This window comes from Xiphias gladius, chromosome 3 (assembly GCF_016859285.1).
Source record: "Xiphias gladius isolate SHS-SW01 ecotype Sanya breed wild chromosome 3, ASM1685928v1, whole genome shotgun sequence".
Taxonomy (NCBI): domain Eukaryota; kingdom Metazoa; phylum Chordata; class Actinopteri; order Istiophoriformes; family Xiphiidae; genus Xiphias; species Xiphias gladius.
In genome coordinates this window covers 14,305,324-14,317,573 of record NC_053402.1, presented here as the reverse complement: position 1 = coordinate 14,317,573, position 12,250 = coordinate 14,305,324, and the positions used below count along the sequence as shown (strand labels likewise).

At 42.6% G+C, this 12,250-nt stretch overlaps 2 protein-coding genes across 3 annotated transcripts in view; both read right to left on the bottom strand.

The window, feature by feature from the left end:
- Nucleotides 1-1,725: 1,725 nt before the first annotated feature.
- Nucleotides 1,726-6,730, bottom strand: LOC120784998 (glycerophosphodiester phosphodiesterase 1-like). The gene is made up of 6 exons (XM_040119221.1): nucleotides 6,455-6,730; nucleotides 4,563-4,738; nucleotides 4,017-4,122; nucleotides 3,377-3,469; nucleotides 2,804-3,015; nucleotides 1,726-1,911 (listed from the first exon to the last, which is right to left on the bottom strand). The coding sequence occupies exons 1-6, from the start codon at nucleotides 6,713-6,715 to the stop codon at nucleotides 1,764-1,766; spliced, it is 996 nt and encodes a 331-aa protein (XP_039975155.1). The 5' UTR covers nucleotides 6,716-6,730; the 3' UTR covers nucleotides 1,726-1,763.
- Nucleotides 6,731-7,175: 445 nt separating this feature from the next.
- LOC120788494 (dynein assembly factor 5, axonemal-like) overlaps nucleotides 7,176-12,250 on the bottom strand; it is a 28,788-nt gene continuing 23,713 nt past the window's right edge. The window contains exons 12-14 of one of the 2 annotated variants that reach the window (XR_005707239.1): nucleotides 11,927-12,118; nucleotides 9,237-9,449; nucleotides 7,819-7,895 (exon numbers count right to left, since the gene is read on the bottom strand). Coding sequence is in view for 1 of the 2 variants with exons in the window: in XM_040124373.1 (XP_039980307.1) it covers nucleotides 7,741-7,895; nucleotides 11,927-12,118 (347 nt within the window). In the remaining variant the exon portion in view is untranslated. Of the gene's footprint in view, nucleotides 7,896-9,236; nucleotides 9,450-11,926; nucleotides 12,119-12,250 lie in introns of both variants that reach the window. The other variant, XM_040124373.1, reaches the window with a different exon arrangement.

The following is a 12,250-nucleotide window of genomic DNA, read 5'->3' as shown; positions in this document are numbered from 1 at the left end:
GAGAGAGATGAGAAAGAGAAAGAGAGTAGAAGAGAAGTAACCCTGACACCGATCCCTCTCTCTGTTTCTTCTGCAAATTACACATATACATATTGAGCTTTTTTTTTTGAATTTTTGATTTGATATTCTTTTCTCTTTCAGCTTCGTTGGTATCCAAAAAAACAAAACAAAAAAAAAAAGGTGTGGGGGGGGGGGGGGTAATTACTATAAAAAAAAAAAAAAAAAAACAAAAAAACTAAACTTTTTTTTTTTCAAAGACATTATGAACGTCTGTCAGTCTTTCTAATTCACTTTGCATTTTCGAGATTTATTTTTTCCAGCAAAACAAGGAATATGAAATGCCGTGATGTGATTAAGGAGGTGACTTTTATCCCGAGGAGAGAGAAGAGAAGAAGAGAAGAAGAAAAGAAGAAGTAACCACTGGCGACACCGACTCCACATCCTCTGTCTACGGTTTCACAGGCAAATTACACATATTGAGCTTTGGTTTTTCAAGGCTGATTTTGATATTCTTCACGGCCAGCTTCCTTCGTGTGAGTCGTTCGTGTGTATCAAAACAACAAAAAAAAAAATAAGGAGAGGTTAGTATATACGCCTTCAGATTATATTCAGAGCAGTGCGGAGCGATATTCCCAACGGCATCTGGATTATCATGTGGCGTGATACATTTGACAGAAAACATAACTGACGTGTTAAATGAATAAATGTTGTGGTTAAGTCGTTTAATTTTCACAGAGGTTACATTGGTTTTTCTCTTGCAGGCGAGATGGCACTAGGGGGGGGGGGGGCTGGATTCAAGACTTCATTGGGTTTTTTTTTAAAATAATCCTGCCCTACAGCCCCGACCACAAAACGAGTAATTCTTCTCTGGTGGTGATTCATAACGCGTATCAATTACCAAACACGTTACACCAGTGTGGCATGGTTCAACAGAGCGCTTACTTCCCCCTCCCGGGACGAACGCCTCGGGGGTGTCTCATCAAACTCTATTATCCTTACTTTAACGCGGAGCCGTTCGAAGTTTGAATATCTCGCGGCAAAGGGTCCTGCGCGTTTGCGCAACTGTGGCACGCGAGGACACCCGGCAAGTTCATCATGTCAAGTTACGGAAATTTTCCTTCCATTATTAAAGTTTCAGTCCATTATTAAACAAGCGCAGTATCATTATAGCAGGGATTGCCACGGCGCCAACATGTCTGATCTAGAAATCCATTTACACGGATGTCCCTTTAAAGGCACAACAAAGCCTCGGAAAGATCAGCACAGAAGGTAGAAAAGATCTTTTAAAGTAGCGTAATCCTAATCCCTGGTCCAGGAGAGTTGGAGGTACTGTTGCTGGTAGGAGGATAAGGACGAGGTGGGTTTCAAGTTGAACCTCTGTGGTAACCTAATGTGCCTGTAGATTTCGAGGGGAAATTACCTGTATGCCAGCTACAGGTAAGGATGTGTTCCTACCTCTACGTTAAATCATTCATGTACTTCTATAAAGCTTGGGTTGATCACTTGCCACTAGGGAGCTGGTTAGCACCAAATTTCTAGCTTCCTTCCTCCTTACATTGAACTTTATCTACAGTACATATTTCAGTGTTTTATGTTCTTCTTGTCAAAAAGACAAGAAGCCCGGAAAATGTCATAATGATACAGATGATTTTTTTCTTTTTCTTTGGGCTGGGTTTCTTGATCACCCCTGTGTGTCTCGAACTGTTGAATACCGTATGTGTGTGTGTGTGTGTGTGTGTGTGTGTGCGAGAGAGAGAGATCATTCAGTAAGGAGGATCACAGTCTTCCAGCAAACTGTCGGTAATGTAGCCGATCTTGAGCAGGTTTTGGTAGTAGTCCTTCTCCACAGCAGTGTTAACGGTCCAGCCCACCACCTCCACACCTCGCTCTGTCCAGAACTGAACATAGTCCCTGCATGAAAGAAAGGAGGAGGACGGTAAGGGAGTACAGCTAAGTGAATAAAGAACAGGGCCAACAGCCCGAGATACGTTTCTGGTTGCAAACCATACATAATAAGAACCTTTCTGGCTTGTGACCCCATAAAATGAAGCAATGTTTACTTATGTCCCATCATCATGGTTTATGGTCTCATTGTAGACATGAGTTGTGTGTAATTCAACAAAAGGGAGATTTTTCCTTCTCAGATTGTTTCATGGGAAGGATTTTTTGAGGCGTGAATTGGGGAAAGTATCCAGTATATCACAAGCGGAAAAAAAAAACTTAGAGAAAAGTCTGAAGAAGTATATACAAGCGTCAAAAGATTGATCTTTTTCTTATTTACCCCTTTAACCACCCCCAGATTTATCTTGGGAGCCCTTGTGGGATCATGATCACCAGTTTGGGAAGCACTGATTAAGAAGATGGCCTGGTGTGGACTCGTCTCGACACCAAACAAATTCAACCAGTTTAAACGTCACAGAACATATTTGCCGTTTGGTGGCTCCAGCTCCGGCGGTTTCGGAGATGTAGAGCACATTGCTGCTTATTAGCCAGTTTTGTAGTTTGCTATTTTCATCATCATCCTTTTCAATCATGACTGATTTCTGCATTTAATATGGTCACACGGGACAAACCATGTGTTGCAGCAACAATAAAGACAGCAATCGTCTTGCATATGAACAAACTTGATTTTCTGACCTTTAAATGAAATGCATCCAGCAATTTCAGTGCAGAATAACTGTTTTTTTTTTCCATTCTTGAAAGTTTCCAATTATCCTGTTTGCAGACCTTTGAATTGCTGCCCCACTTTACACACCTTTGCGGCTGTGCATTGCAATGATAAAACCCTTTTAATTTCACCTACAGCGAGATGAAGTCCTTCTGCACGAGGATGGCAGAGACTCCACAAAGTTTCCACAGTATGTGATGGTGGGCCCAGTCCAACAGGACGTCGAGAACCCTGGTCCAGAGCTGACCCCACGTCGACTGGGTCCGAGGGGTGCCGTCTCCGAAGCGGCTCAGTCTCCAGGGCCGGTGGGTCAGGGCCGTGACCACGTTAGGGTCAGTCTGACGCATCTGTGGACCGGTAGAAGTCACAGGACAACAAAAAGCTGTCTTAGTAGAAATTAGAAGCAAAAGCTTGCGGCTTGTCTTAGATTACTCCAGGGACAAACACTCGTAGTCAGTGGGTGTTGTGCTCCTTTTATATACATTAAATAAGTTAGTTAATACGTTAATAACCATGATACATAACATGTAAAAATAAATAAAAGATAAAGAAAACCACATAGAGGAAAAACAGCTTTCATGCAGACACAGACTCAGGCTAAATTGATTCTGCATTTGTACAGGGTTGTAAAGTTGGAAACGTTGGTAATATCACTTCCTTCAAAGATTAAAATAACTTTCCAAAGATGACGATTAGCATTTTTGTTACCTTGTAGATAACTTTGGGTTCAAAGGAGGAAACAATACTGGAATTGTAGAGGACAGGGAACTTCCTGTACATCTCGCGAAGCACTGATGCAGCCTGGGGGGGAAAAAAAAAAGAGGAAAACTTACTAATATTCCACAAAAATAGGAGAAATGACCAAGATAACATTGTGTAACTGTGTGACCTTATCTGGGCTTATTTGAGGAGGTTACTGGAATTTGTGCATCCTCATTGGGAGCGAGCGGAGCTAAAAAAGGGATGTATTCTGAGTGGTTCAGAGACTTTTAGTGCCTTGTACAGACAGACAGCTGTAGCGTTTATCTTTGTGATCACTGCACTGAGAATGTCTTCTTATAATACTCTTTATTAGTATTATCCATTTCACCATCAAAAGGAAATTGCATAATTATAGAATTTTTTTTCAGTTAGTGAAAGTTGCTTCACATGTACATATGCAATAAATATACATATACTGTACATACACATCTAAATCTAGCGTAGTTTTCCTCAGTGAGTTAGGGAGGGATAGTTCATCATTACACACCGATTTGACATAGCTGAACCAATTCACCCATCTTTTTCACATGTAAAAAAAAAAAAAGGTTACCTCTTACTTTATATGCAATGTCAGTGTATTTAGCACCTTATCAGGTTGACCATTGACATCAAAGAAGATGGTGAGCTGGTGTCTGATGCATTCCTCCACGGCCTCCTGCAGAGTTGGGACCTTCTCGCCACTGAACTTGTCCCTGGAGGTGAGAGAAACCACAGCGGTGTTCTAAGGTAAAACTGAGATGATGCAGTATTCCTGGTCTAGCAACTCCCCACATTCAAGTCCATTTATTCTTCTTTGAAGTCCTTGAAAACCAAGTAGGAGAAAGGGAGGGTTTTTTTTCCCCCCCCTCAAACCATTCTGGTGAAAAATAATGAAAGAGGAAAATATGCTCAGATAGGCACAAAATTAAGTGAGATTTGCAAACAATATAGGATAAGAGAGTGCCAAAATGTTTGTATCGTGACATAATTGCAAAGGGCAAGGGATCCCATATGAAAAAAACATTTCTGCAACTCAAACTTTTAATTTTGAGTTTCTAGTCCATTTCATGGACACGCTGTCCTTAGCTTCCTACTCAGAACATGAAATCACAAGCTTGGGCAAGCTGAAGTGACTGTTTGATGGGAAGCATACTTCAGCCTGTGATGAGCAGCAGCATTTAATCTCCTTAGCTGGACAATTTGCAGTTTGCTGACTGGTCCAGAGCCGTTGGTGGTGCGGTCAACAGTCTCGTCATGCATCAGTACGGGCACGCCGTCAGCCGTGAAACTCAGGTCCAGCTCCACTCCGGTTGCCCCGTTCCTACTGGCCTGGAACAGGAGATCAAGGGGGGTGGGAAAGAAGACAAAAAGACAGCTATCTCTGAAAAAATGGAACTGTACTGACAGTTTTTGGCCAAACAACAGGAGGAAAATGAAAGAGAGAGAAAGTGTGACACATAGGGTCAGTGCTGAGCTTTTGAACAGAGACGTGCAAAGTACAGCAGATGTGCACTGAAGACTGAACTGACCATAGATGCCTAAATTACGTGTCAACCAAAAGGGCTAAAATATTCCTTAATGTCAGCATGGGACTTGGTGTTGAAAATTGACCACACTAATCGAGTGAACATAACTAAATTAAATGAATTTCACTCAGTTTAATTGAGAACACTTAAATTAAATTGATTTAAATGAATTAAACTAAGTGACTGAATATAATTTAATGTTATTCATTTAAAATGGTCTGGCCAGCTGGGCGTCAAAAACGGGGGACTTGGTGCTGATGGCATTCAATTGAGTCAATATAATTTTATTAAAATAATTTAAATAATCTCAATTTAATTAAGTACATTTAATTTAATTTAATTGTGGTATTATAATTTAATTAAATTAATTTAAGGCCATTAATTTAATTGAGTAAATTGAATGTAATTTGAGTAAATATAATTTAATGTAATGAATGTATCACAATTTAATATAATTGAGTACATTTTATTTAGTTTAATTCATTTAAATCCATTTCATTTAACTGATTGAATATAATTTGATTTTATTAATATAACTCAATTTCATTTGAACAACTTTAATAGAATTTAGTTGAGCGAATACATTTTTTTTATGGCTTGATATTGATAAAGGACGGCGAAGACAGACAGACAGGCAGTGGTGGGAAAGCAAATGGTCCGGCTGGTTGGGAGTCGCACCGGGGACTCACTGCTCAGGGCGCTTAGCGTAGCACAAACCGCCCTTTGGGTCTTCCAACCTTTGCCTCTGACCCTAAGAAATTTGACCCTTTTTATTTTAATTTTTATTTTGTATTGCTTTTACCTCCAGTTTCCCAGATTCCCCCCTGAATCTCGCGTCTTACCCATTATAAATATTTTTGCGCAAAGGGCAGACGTTGAAGGTGAATTAGAGGGGAATTTGGAAAAGGCAAAAAGGTACATGGCTCATATCTGAAAAAAAGCACACACATACACACACAACTGTCATAAGATCGTGTAGGAATAATAATATTCTATATTTGAATATTACGGTCCTAGTAATTATTTGTCAGATACACGGTTTGTCCCTGCTTTCTTCCCCAGATTGTGCAAATATATAAGTTAAAGCCCAGAAATATACATTTAATTATATGAGTTAAAGAGTTTTAGAGAAGAGAAAAAGGAATATAAACAACGTTAGGGCCTGTTGGTAGTTGCTGTGACTTTGGTTTCCAGACGACAGCTCTTTCTACAGAACTGCAGTAGCTCCTTGTGCACACTGTAATGTCTACATTTACATGGAGCGTGGGATGCAGTTCGCGGAACGGGGTTAAGCTTCTGATGTAAATGCACATTCGTCTCTTGTGGTAATGCAGGTTCAACATTGGCCGAGTTAGTCCTCCCTCTAGACTCCTACGGAAAGGAAAGGGGTCATCTATTTGGGCGCTAGACGCAGCCTACGTTTCTAGGCACCTACTGCCTCCACGCTATAGCACAAGGCCCACGCACAGCTCCACATTCCCATCGGATCAAACGACTGATGCCCGCAGGCCAGCCTGACCTCTCTGATCGCCGCCACGGTGTTCTCCGGCGCGTCGTGGCTGCCTCCGCGGTGCGCCACCACCGGGACGCCGCCCGCAGGCGCCCTGGGCCGCAGCACGCGGCCGGCCTGGTCTGCCGGCACCGGGGGGAAGCGGAACATCACCATGAAGAGGTAGAGCAATGCGGTGAGGAGGGAGGCCCCCGCGGCGCTCCTCGTCCCCAGCATCACCAGCAGAAACGCCGCCGAGAAATACACCACCTCGTCCCCGCTCTGCAGCATGGTGAGAGGGAGGGGGGGGGGGGCCGAGATGTTGATGCCACGACCGGAGCGGAGGACGACAGAGCCGTTGTTCGGGGAGATGGCGTAGACGGAGCTCTGCGGTCAGCGCTCCGGTGACTACATGTTGGTGGGTCGGAGAGCAGATCACGCACGGAAGACCGAGAATCAGCAGTTTTTTTTTTCCACCTCGGGACCGTGCAGAGGATGGATGGGAGAAGGGCGGAGAGAGAGAGCGCGTCGTCGGGGGGGGGGGGTCAAAACATTCAAGATAAAAATTGCAGTTGCATATCGCCATGAGTTTAAATACAGCACACAGAGGTGGAGTGACCTGCTCTATGTGTAAAACTGCCACTTTAGCTTTTTTCAGAATATTTACAGCATCCGCCCATGATTCCTTCTATTATTTACAGTATTCAAACACGGTTTCAGTCCATATTTAAAAGATTCAGATTTATTTTTATGTGATTCTTATGAACACGTCTCAACAGTTAATTCTCTTTAACAAAACATGAAAAAAATACATCTTTATTCGGAGGACAAAATCCCATGACCCAGCTCATCTCAGACTCAGCACCATCTGGAGGCTGGGATGTTGAGAGTTTGGCCACGGGAACGCGCTAAAAGATCTCACGAGGGTTTCATTAAAATATGTAAATGTAAACACAACCACAGTGAATCAAACATCACTTTGTCTTCATTAAAACCAAACGTCAGAACCAAAGTAATAAAAGGCAATGAATGCAGAGAAAAACATCCCTGAACAAATGGCAAAGGAGCCATTCTGCAGGCAAGGGCATGTGGAAAAGTTCACCTAAAAAAAAAAAAAAAAATCAGTCAACTGAATTAAAGGCCTGCAGCTGGATAGTGACTAAGTTTCATTTAAGCTTTAATGTTGGGCCCATTTAAGTGAAAACATATGCCATAGTATTATTCGGAAAGCTGTTGTAGATCATTATAAAACTGGCTTTTGTTCTCTAAATGAAGGCACAAACTTCAGTCTGTGTTTGTTTTGTACGCGTTTCATGTCACTCCGGACAGTCTGCTGCAGTCTCCGTGCGCAGTGAGCTGATGTGCTGGAGCAGCTGGTCGCAGTAGAGGGGACTCCGCTGTTTGTCCCGCACAGCCTCCGCTTCCCTCTTCAGGAGAGCCGGGTGGACTGAGCTGCCCTTCTTCAGGATCTCTGGACACACGCAGAGACACAAGACAGACAGGAGTCATCGCTCAGGATATGAGATGGAAGCGGACACAGTCAAATAAAGGGGAATATTCAATGTCAAAAACTAAATAAACGTCTTCCATGAAAAACTCCGGTTAAAATATAGTAACTGAAGTGTTTGATGGTAGAAGCATCGTAACTGAAGAAAAGTATACAAATCAACAGCTTTTTAATACTTCAGTATTTTAACTAAGGTACAATTCTGCAGATGAAAACAGTGACGGACAAAGTATTCAGATCTTCTTACTAGAGATCAAAAAAGCAATACTAACATATAAACATACTCTTACAAGTAAAAGTCCTAAATTCAACCAAAGAAAGTGTACTTAAAGTATCAAAAGTTAAAGTAAGTCAAGTAAAGGGCTGGAGGAGGTGTAGCTACTATTATCTAATTTATATAATGTTTGGTAGTTAAAACTATAACAACGCATCAGATTTTATAAAGTGTTTTTCATCTAAAACCTGAATCTTTAAACTAACCAGTGACTATAACTGTCAAATACATGTAGTGGAGTAAAATATAGAATATTTCCCTCTGAAATGTAGTGAGGTAGAATTATAAAGTAGCATAAATCAAAAATACTCATGTACAATTATAGGGTGCTTATGCTTGACTTAAGTTCAGTACTGGAGTAAATGTAATAACAGTTATATTCCACCTCTGAGGGAGACTTAAGATCTACTTCAAGCTAGGTATCCCAGGATGTGGTCTTCCATGTTTTTAATTATTTAGTTATACCTGCCCTGATTGCACATAAATGAGCATTGCACACGTTGGTTCCAGATTCACTGCAGCAGGCACCATAAAAATTCAGCTTCACTGTGGATATTAAATTCAAGTACTTAGTTTCTAACCTGGGTTAGAGTCCGATACTGATTTGATGCTTTCTATAACAAGGCCAAACAGAAGTCAGAACACGACGGCAGACGGCAGTGGTGAACAACAGTCCATCCACTCTGCAACCCAAACGTGCAAGTGCCCTTTTCTTCCACTGGGAGGTGATAAATCTCTTTTCAAATCCTTTCCTCGCATCATTCCCACCAGTCTGCTGATTGTCAGAGGTGTATAGAATTACTTGAACTGCTGTCAACTGGATAAATGCTTTGGAAACCACAATGAAAAAGTGCTGTTCCAGCGGTGGTCATGTAAACTCATCATCTGATACCTGCCTTTGTTCTTCAAGGAGACGGAGGGGATTTTTTTTTTAGCTTTTGTGTTTACTTTACTCAGCTGGGATGGAGGAAGGGGAGGTGGGAGTCTGAATTAAAGGAGAACAATGATGACTTGTGAGAAGTGGGTTATACCCGTGCCAACAGACCAACGTGCCGTGTGATTTAGCAGGTAGCAGCCGTGCTTTCCAGGACGGTGGGATTATCGGGGTGGAGGACTGAAGGAGTGATTGACGGAGGGATGAGAGGGTGGCAGTGCTGTCTGTCATGCTGTCAGGACATGCTGCATACATCCAGCCACTTCACAGATATGCGTTTGAAATCCAAGAAGCATAAGAATGCGAACAACTATTAAAAGGAACAAAGAGAAAGAGACAGAGGAAAGACAGCGGGGAGGGAAAAAAAAGAAAGCTTCAAACAGAGCCATGTGGAATGCTTCCACATTTGTGGCGCAGGCGGTTACGGTTGCTGTCAGACAAAGACGATCACTCAGCGAGATGTGAGGTCATCTCATTTCACAAAGAGACTCCGAGCTGTCTACCAGTCTACTGTACTTCACGGGGATCACAGTTTGAAGAACCGGGCTACACACAACGGCCCATATTTGCATCTGTGCACTGTATGGGCCAGATATGCTGACAAACTCCGTAAGGCTGACAAACAATTATAATGCACTTCTGTCATTATTTGATGCATTACCAACATTTTCAGACTTGACACTGAATATGTGGATAATTCTATTCATTACTCTCCCTCAACTATATGACCACGCTAAACGCGACAAATAACTTGATGACTAAGGTATACAGTATGTTAGCCTGGTAACAGCCAATTGTGTTCAAAGGATAAGGCATTTTTTTCTAGATTTATCAAAATATTCCACATTTCTGTTACTGTCAACAACCAACAATGCGTCTCTCAAGACTTTTTTTTAAAAAGGGGGGTAAATGATTTCCTAGAACAGCTGGGCACTGTTCTTTTTAACAAATTCTACTCAAACAGGAGTAAATCGTGCATTTGTTGGGGCTTATTTTCAGCAACGGATTAATATCCATTTGGTGCTCTAGTGAGTATTTTCAGCAGCAGGACAGTGTATGTGAGACTGACTCAAAATGAACTACAGTGCTCATGTTCATCACAGCGGAGAAACATGTAAGCCAATGCACCAGCGTGGCTCAGTGATGTGTTTTTAATAGGTTTTGGACAGTAACGGGGGTACAGAGGGGTAAGATATGTCAGGCTTTGGCTACGCAGATAATGATTGTTAGTAGTATCTATTCAATGTTGGTTTTGGTCTTTTCATTGGATTTGTTGACAATAAGAAAAATATAAAATAACACAAGAATGATCCTACTACAGGTAATAACTAACTGCCAGGCGTACATTATATTGGCGAGGGCCAGTTCATAAAGATGATTTACATGTGTTATTCTGCCTTCTGCAGTCAATGTTACAGACACTTAATAACCAACGGCAACAACTAAAATGCTTATCATCCCTGGAAGTCTTTCAAAAGCTGTCTGGCAGAGCTACAATTCACGGTATAGAAGCTATGGCCGCATCTGGTGAGAATGCAGTGGTGAGGCCTCTGATCGCTGGCTAAGGCATCAGCGCTCACCTGTGTCCTGTCAGAAGTAACGGCAGCTAACATCCATGAGAGCGGGAGACAGTGAAGAGAGTGAAAGTCCAGAGGAGCTAAGTCTCGGTTACGCACTTTCAGGAGAAGCCACTCAGACTTTCCACTGATACATGAATGAAACCCAGCCGTGAAGCTACATACCGTCACAGAAAACGCTCGGTATGAGAGGAGGAAGAGAGACAGATGGATAAAAGATGGAGGGATTAGGCTGGATCGGCGTGAGGACAGATGTAAAAAGGTTGTGAGGAAAAGGGGGGGGGGTCCCCATGTGGTTGTCATTAGTTGGGACCGTTTGTGTGTGTGTGTGTGTGTGTGTGTGTGTGTGTGTGTGTGTGGCGCGGTGGCCCTGTGCAGAGAGGCAAAGATGTGGTGTATTGGAGGGGGGGTTAGGGTAAAAATATTAACCTTTGAAGTTTCTCTCTCAGGTGGGTGCTTATCCTTATCTGGATCCTGTGTTTCAGTCCTGAGGGCCACCTCCAGCCTAGCCCGGGAAGGACTTACTCTGGCAGGGGGAATTGAGCCGCTGTGGTCGTCGAATTGCGTGGAAAAGAAGGATAATGGGGAGCTTTTGAAATAAAGGGAAGGGGAATGTGCGGGCAGTGTGCCAGTACAATAATCTAGCCATTCTATGAGTGTCCCAGACACAGCAGGACGGTCTGCAGATCATCACATCTAAACTCTGCTATCAACGCTGCCTCACATTCACTATTACCGTCTTTGCTATCTGTATCAGCTAAATATGTTTATTAAATTATCAAGGTCACAGGGTCCATATCACATCATTTCAGGTGAGATAGAGTATGTGGGCATGAGGATGTTTCACATTATGTATCCCGTTATGTTATATTCACAATCTTTCCTCATTCTTATCAGTAAGTGGTACAGAGGACGGTCAACAATTCATTAAAGGCCAACAGTATATTTTGTCAAGAGTTATGGTTATGACTAATAGTGAAGAATCTGAAAGAGTTGAGGGAAAAGCTATGGTACATTCCATGTTTAGTAGATCTTTAAACAGTAATATTTTTGTCCACTTTTCTAAGATCCAGAGTAATTATTGATTTTTTCACCCACTTCAACAGAACATTATCAGGACATGTGCACATCTTTCCTCACCATCAACTAGCTATCGACACTCTATCCTCATCTCTGAGGTTGCTGGTTCAAACACCCCACCCGGTCTCACCGAGCACTTGGTCCTGCACCGGGGCATCGGTGTCATCCAGGTGCAGGAGGAGTTGCTGGAAAAGGAGCTGCAGATGAGGAGCGCGGAGCTCGGGGTTGTAGTCTTTGGTCAGGTTGGACAGCCACTGCCCCAGGGCCTGCAGAGCCACGCCGCGCACCTCCGCACTGCTGTCGTCCAGTCGTTTCAGCAGCTCTGTGGAGGAAAGACACACACACAGACACACACACACACACACAAAAAACAGATGCACGGGATTACAAAATAGAAAGATTCTTAAACAATTCAGCTGTTGAGTGGGTTACCTGCTCATACTTTTAGTCCTCA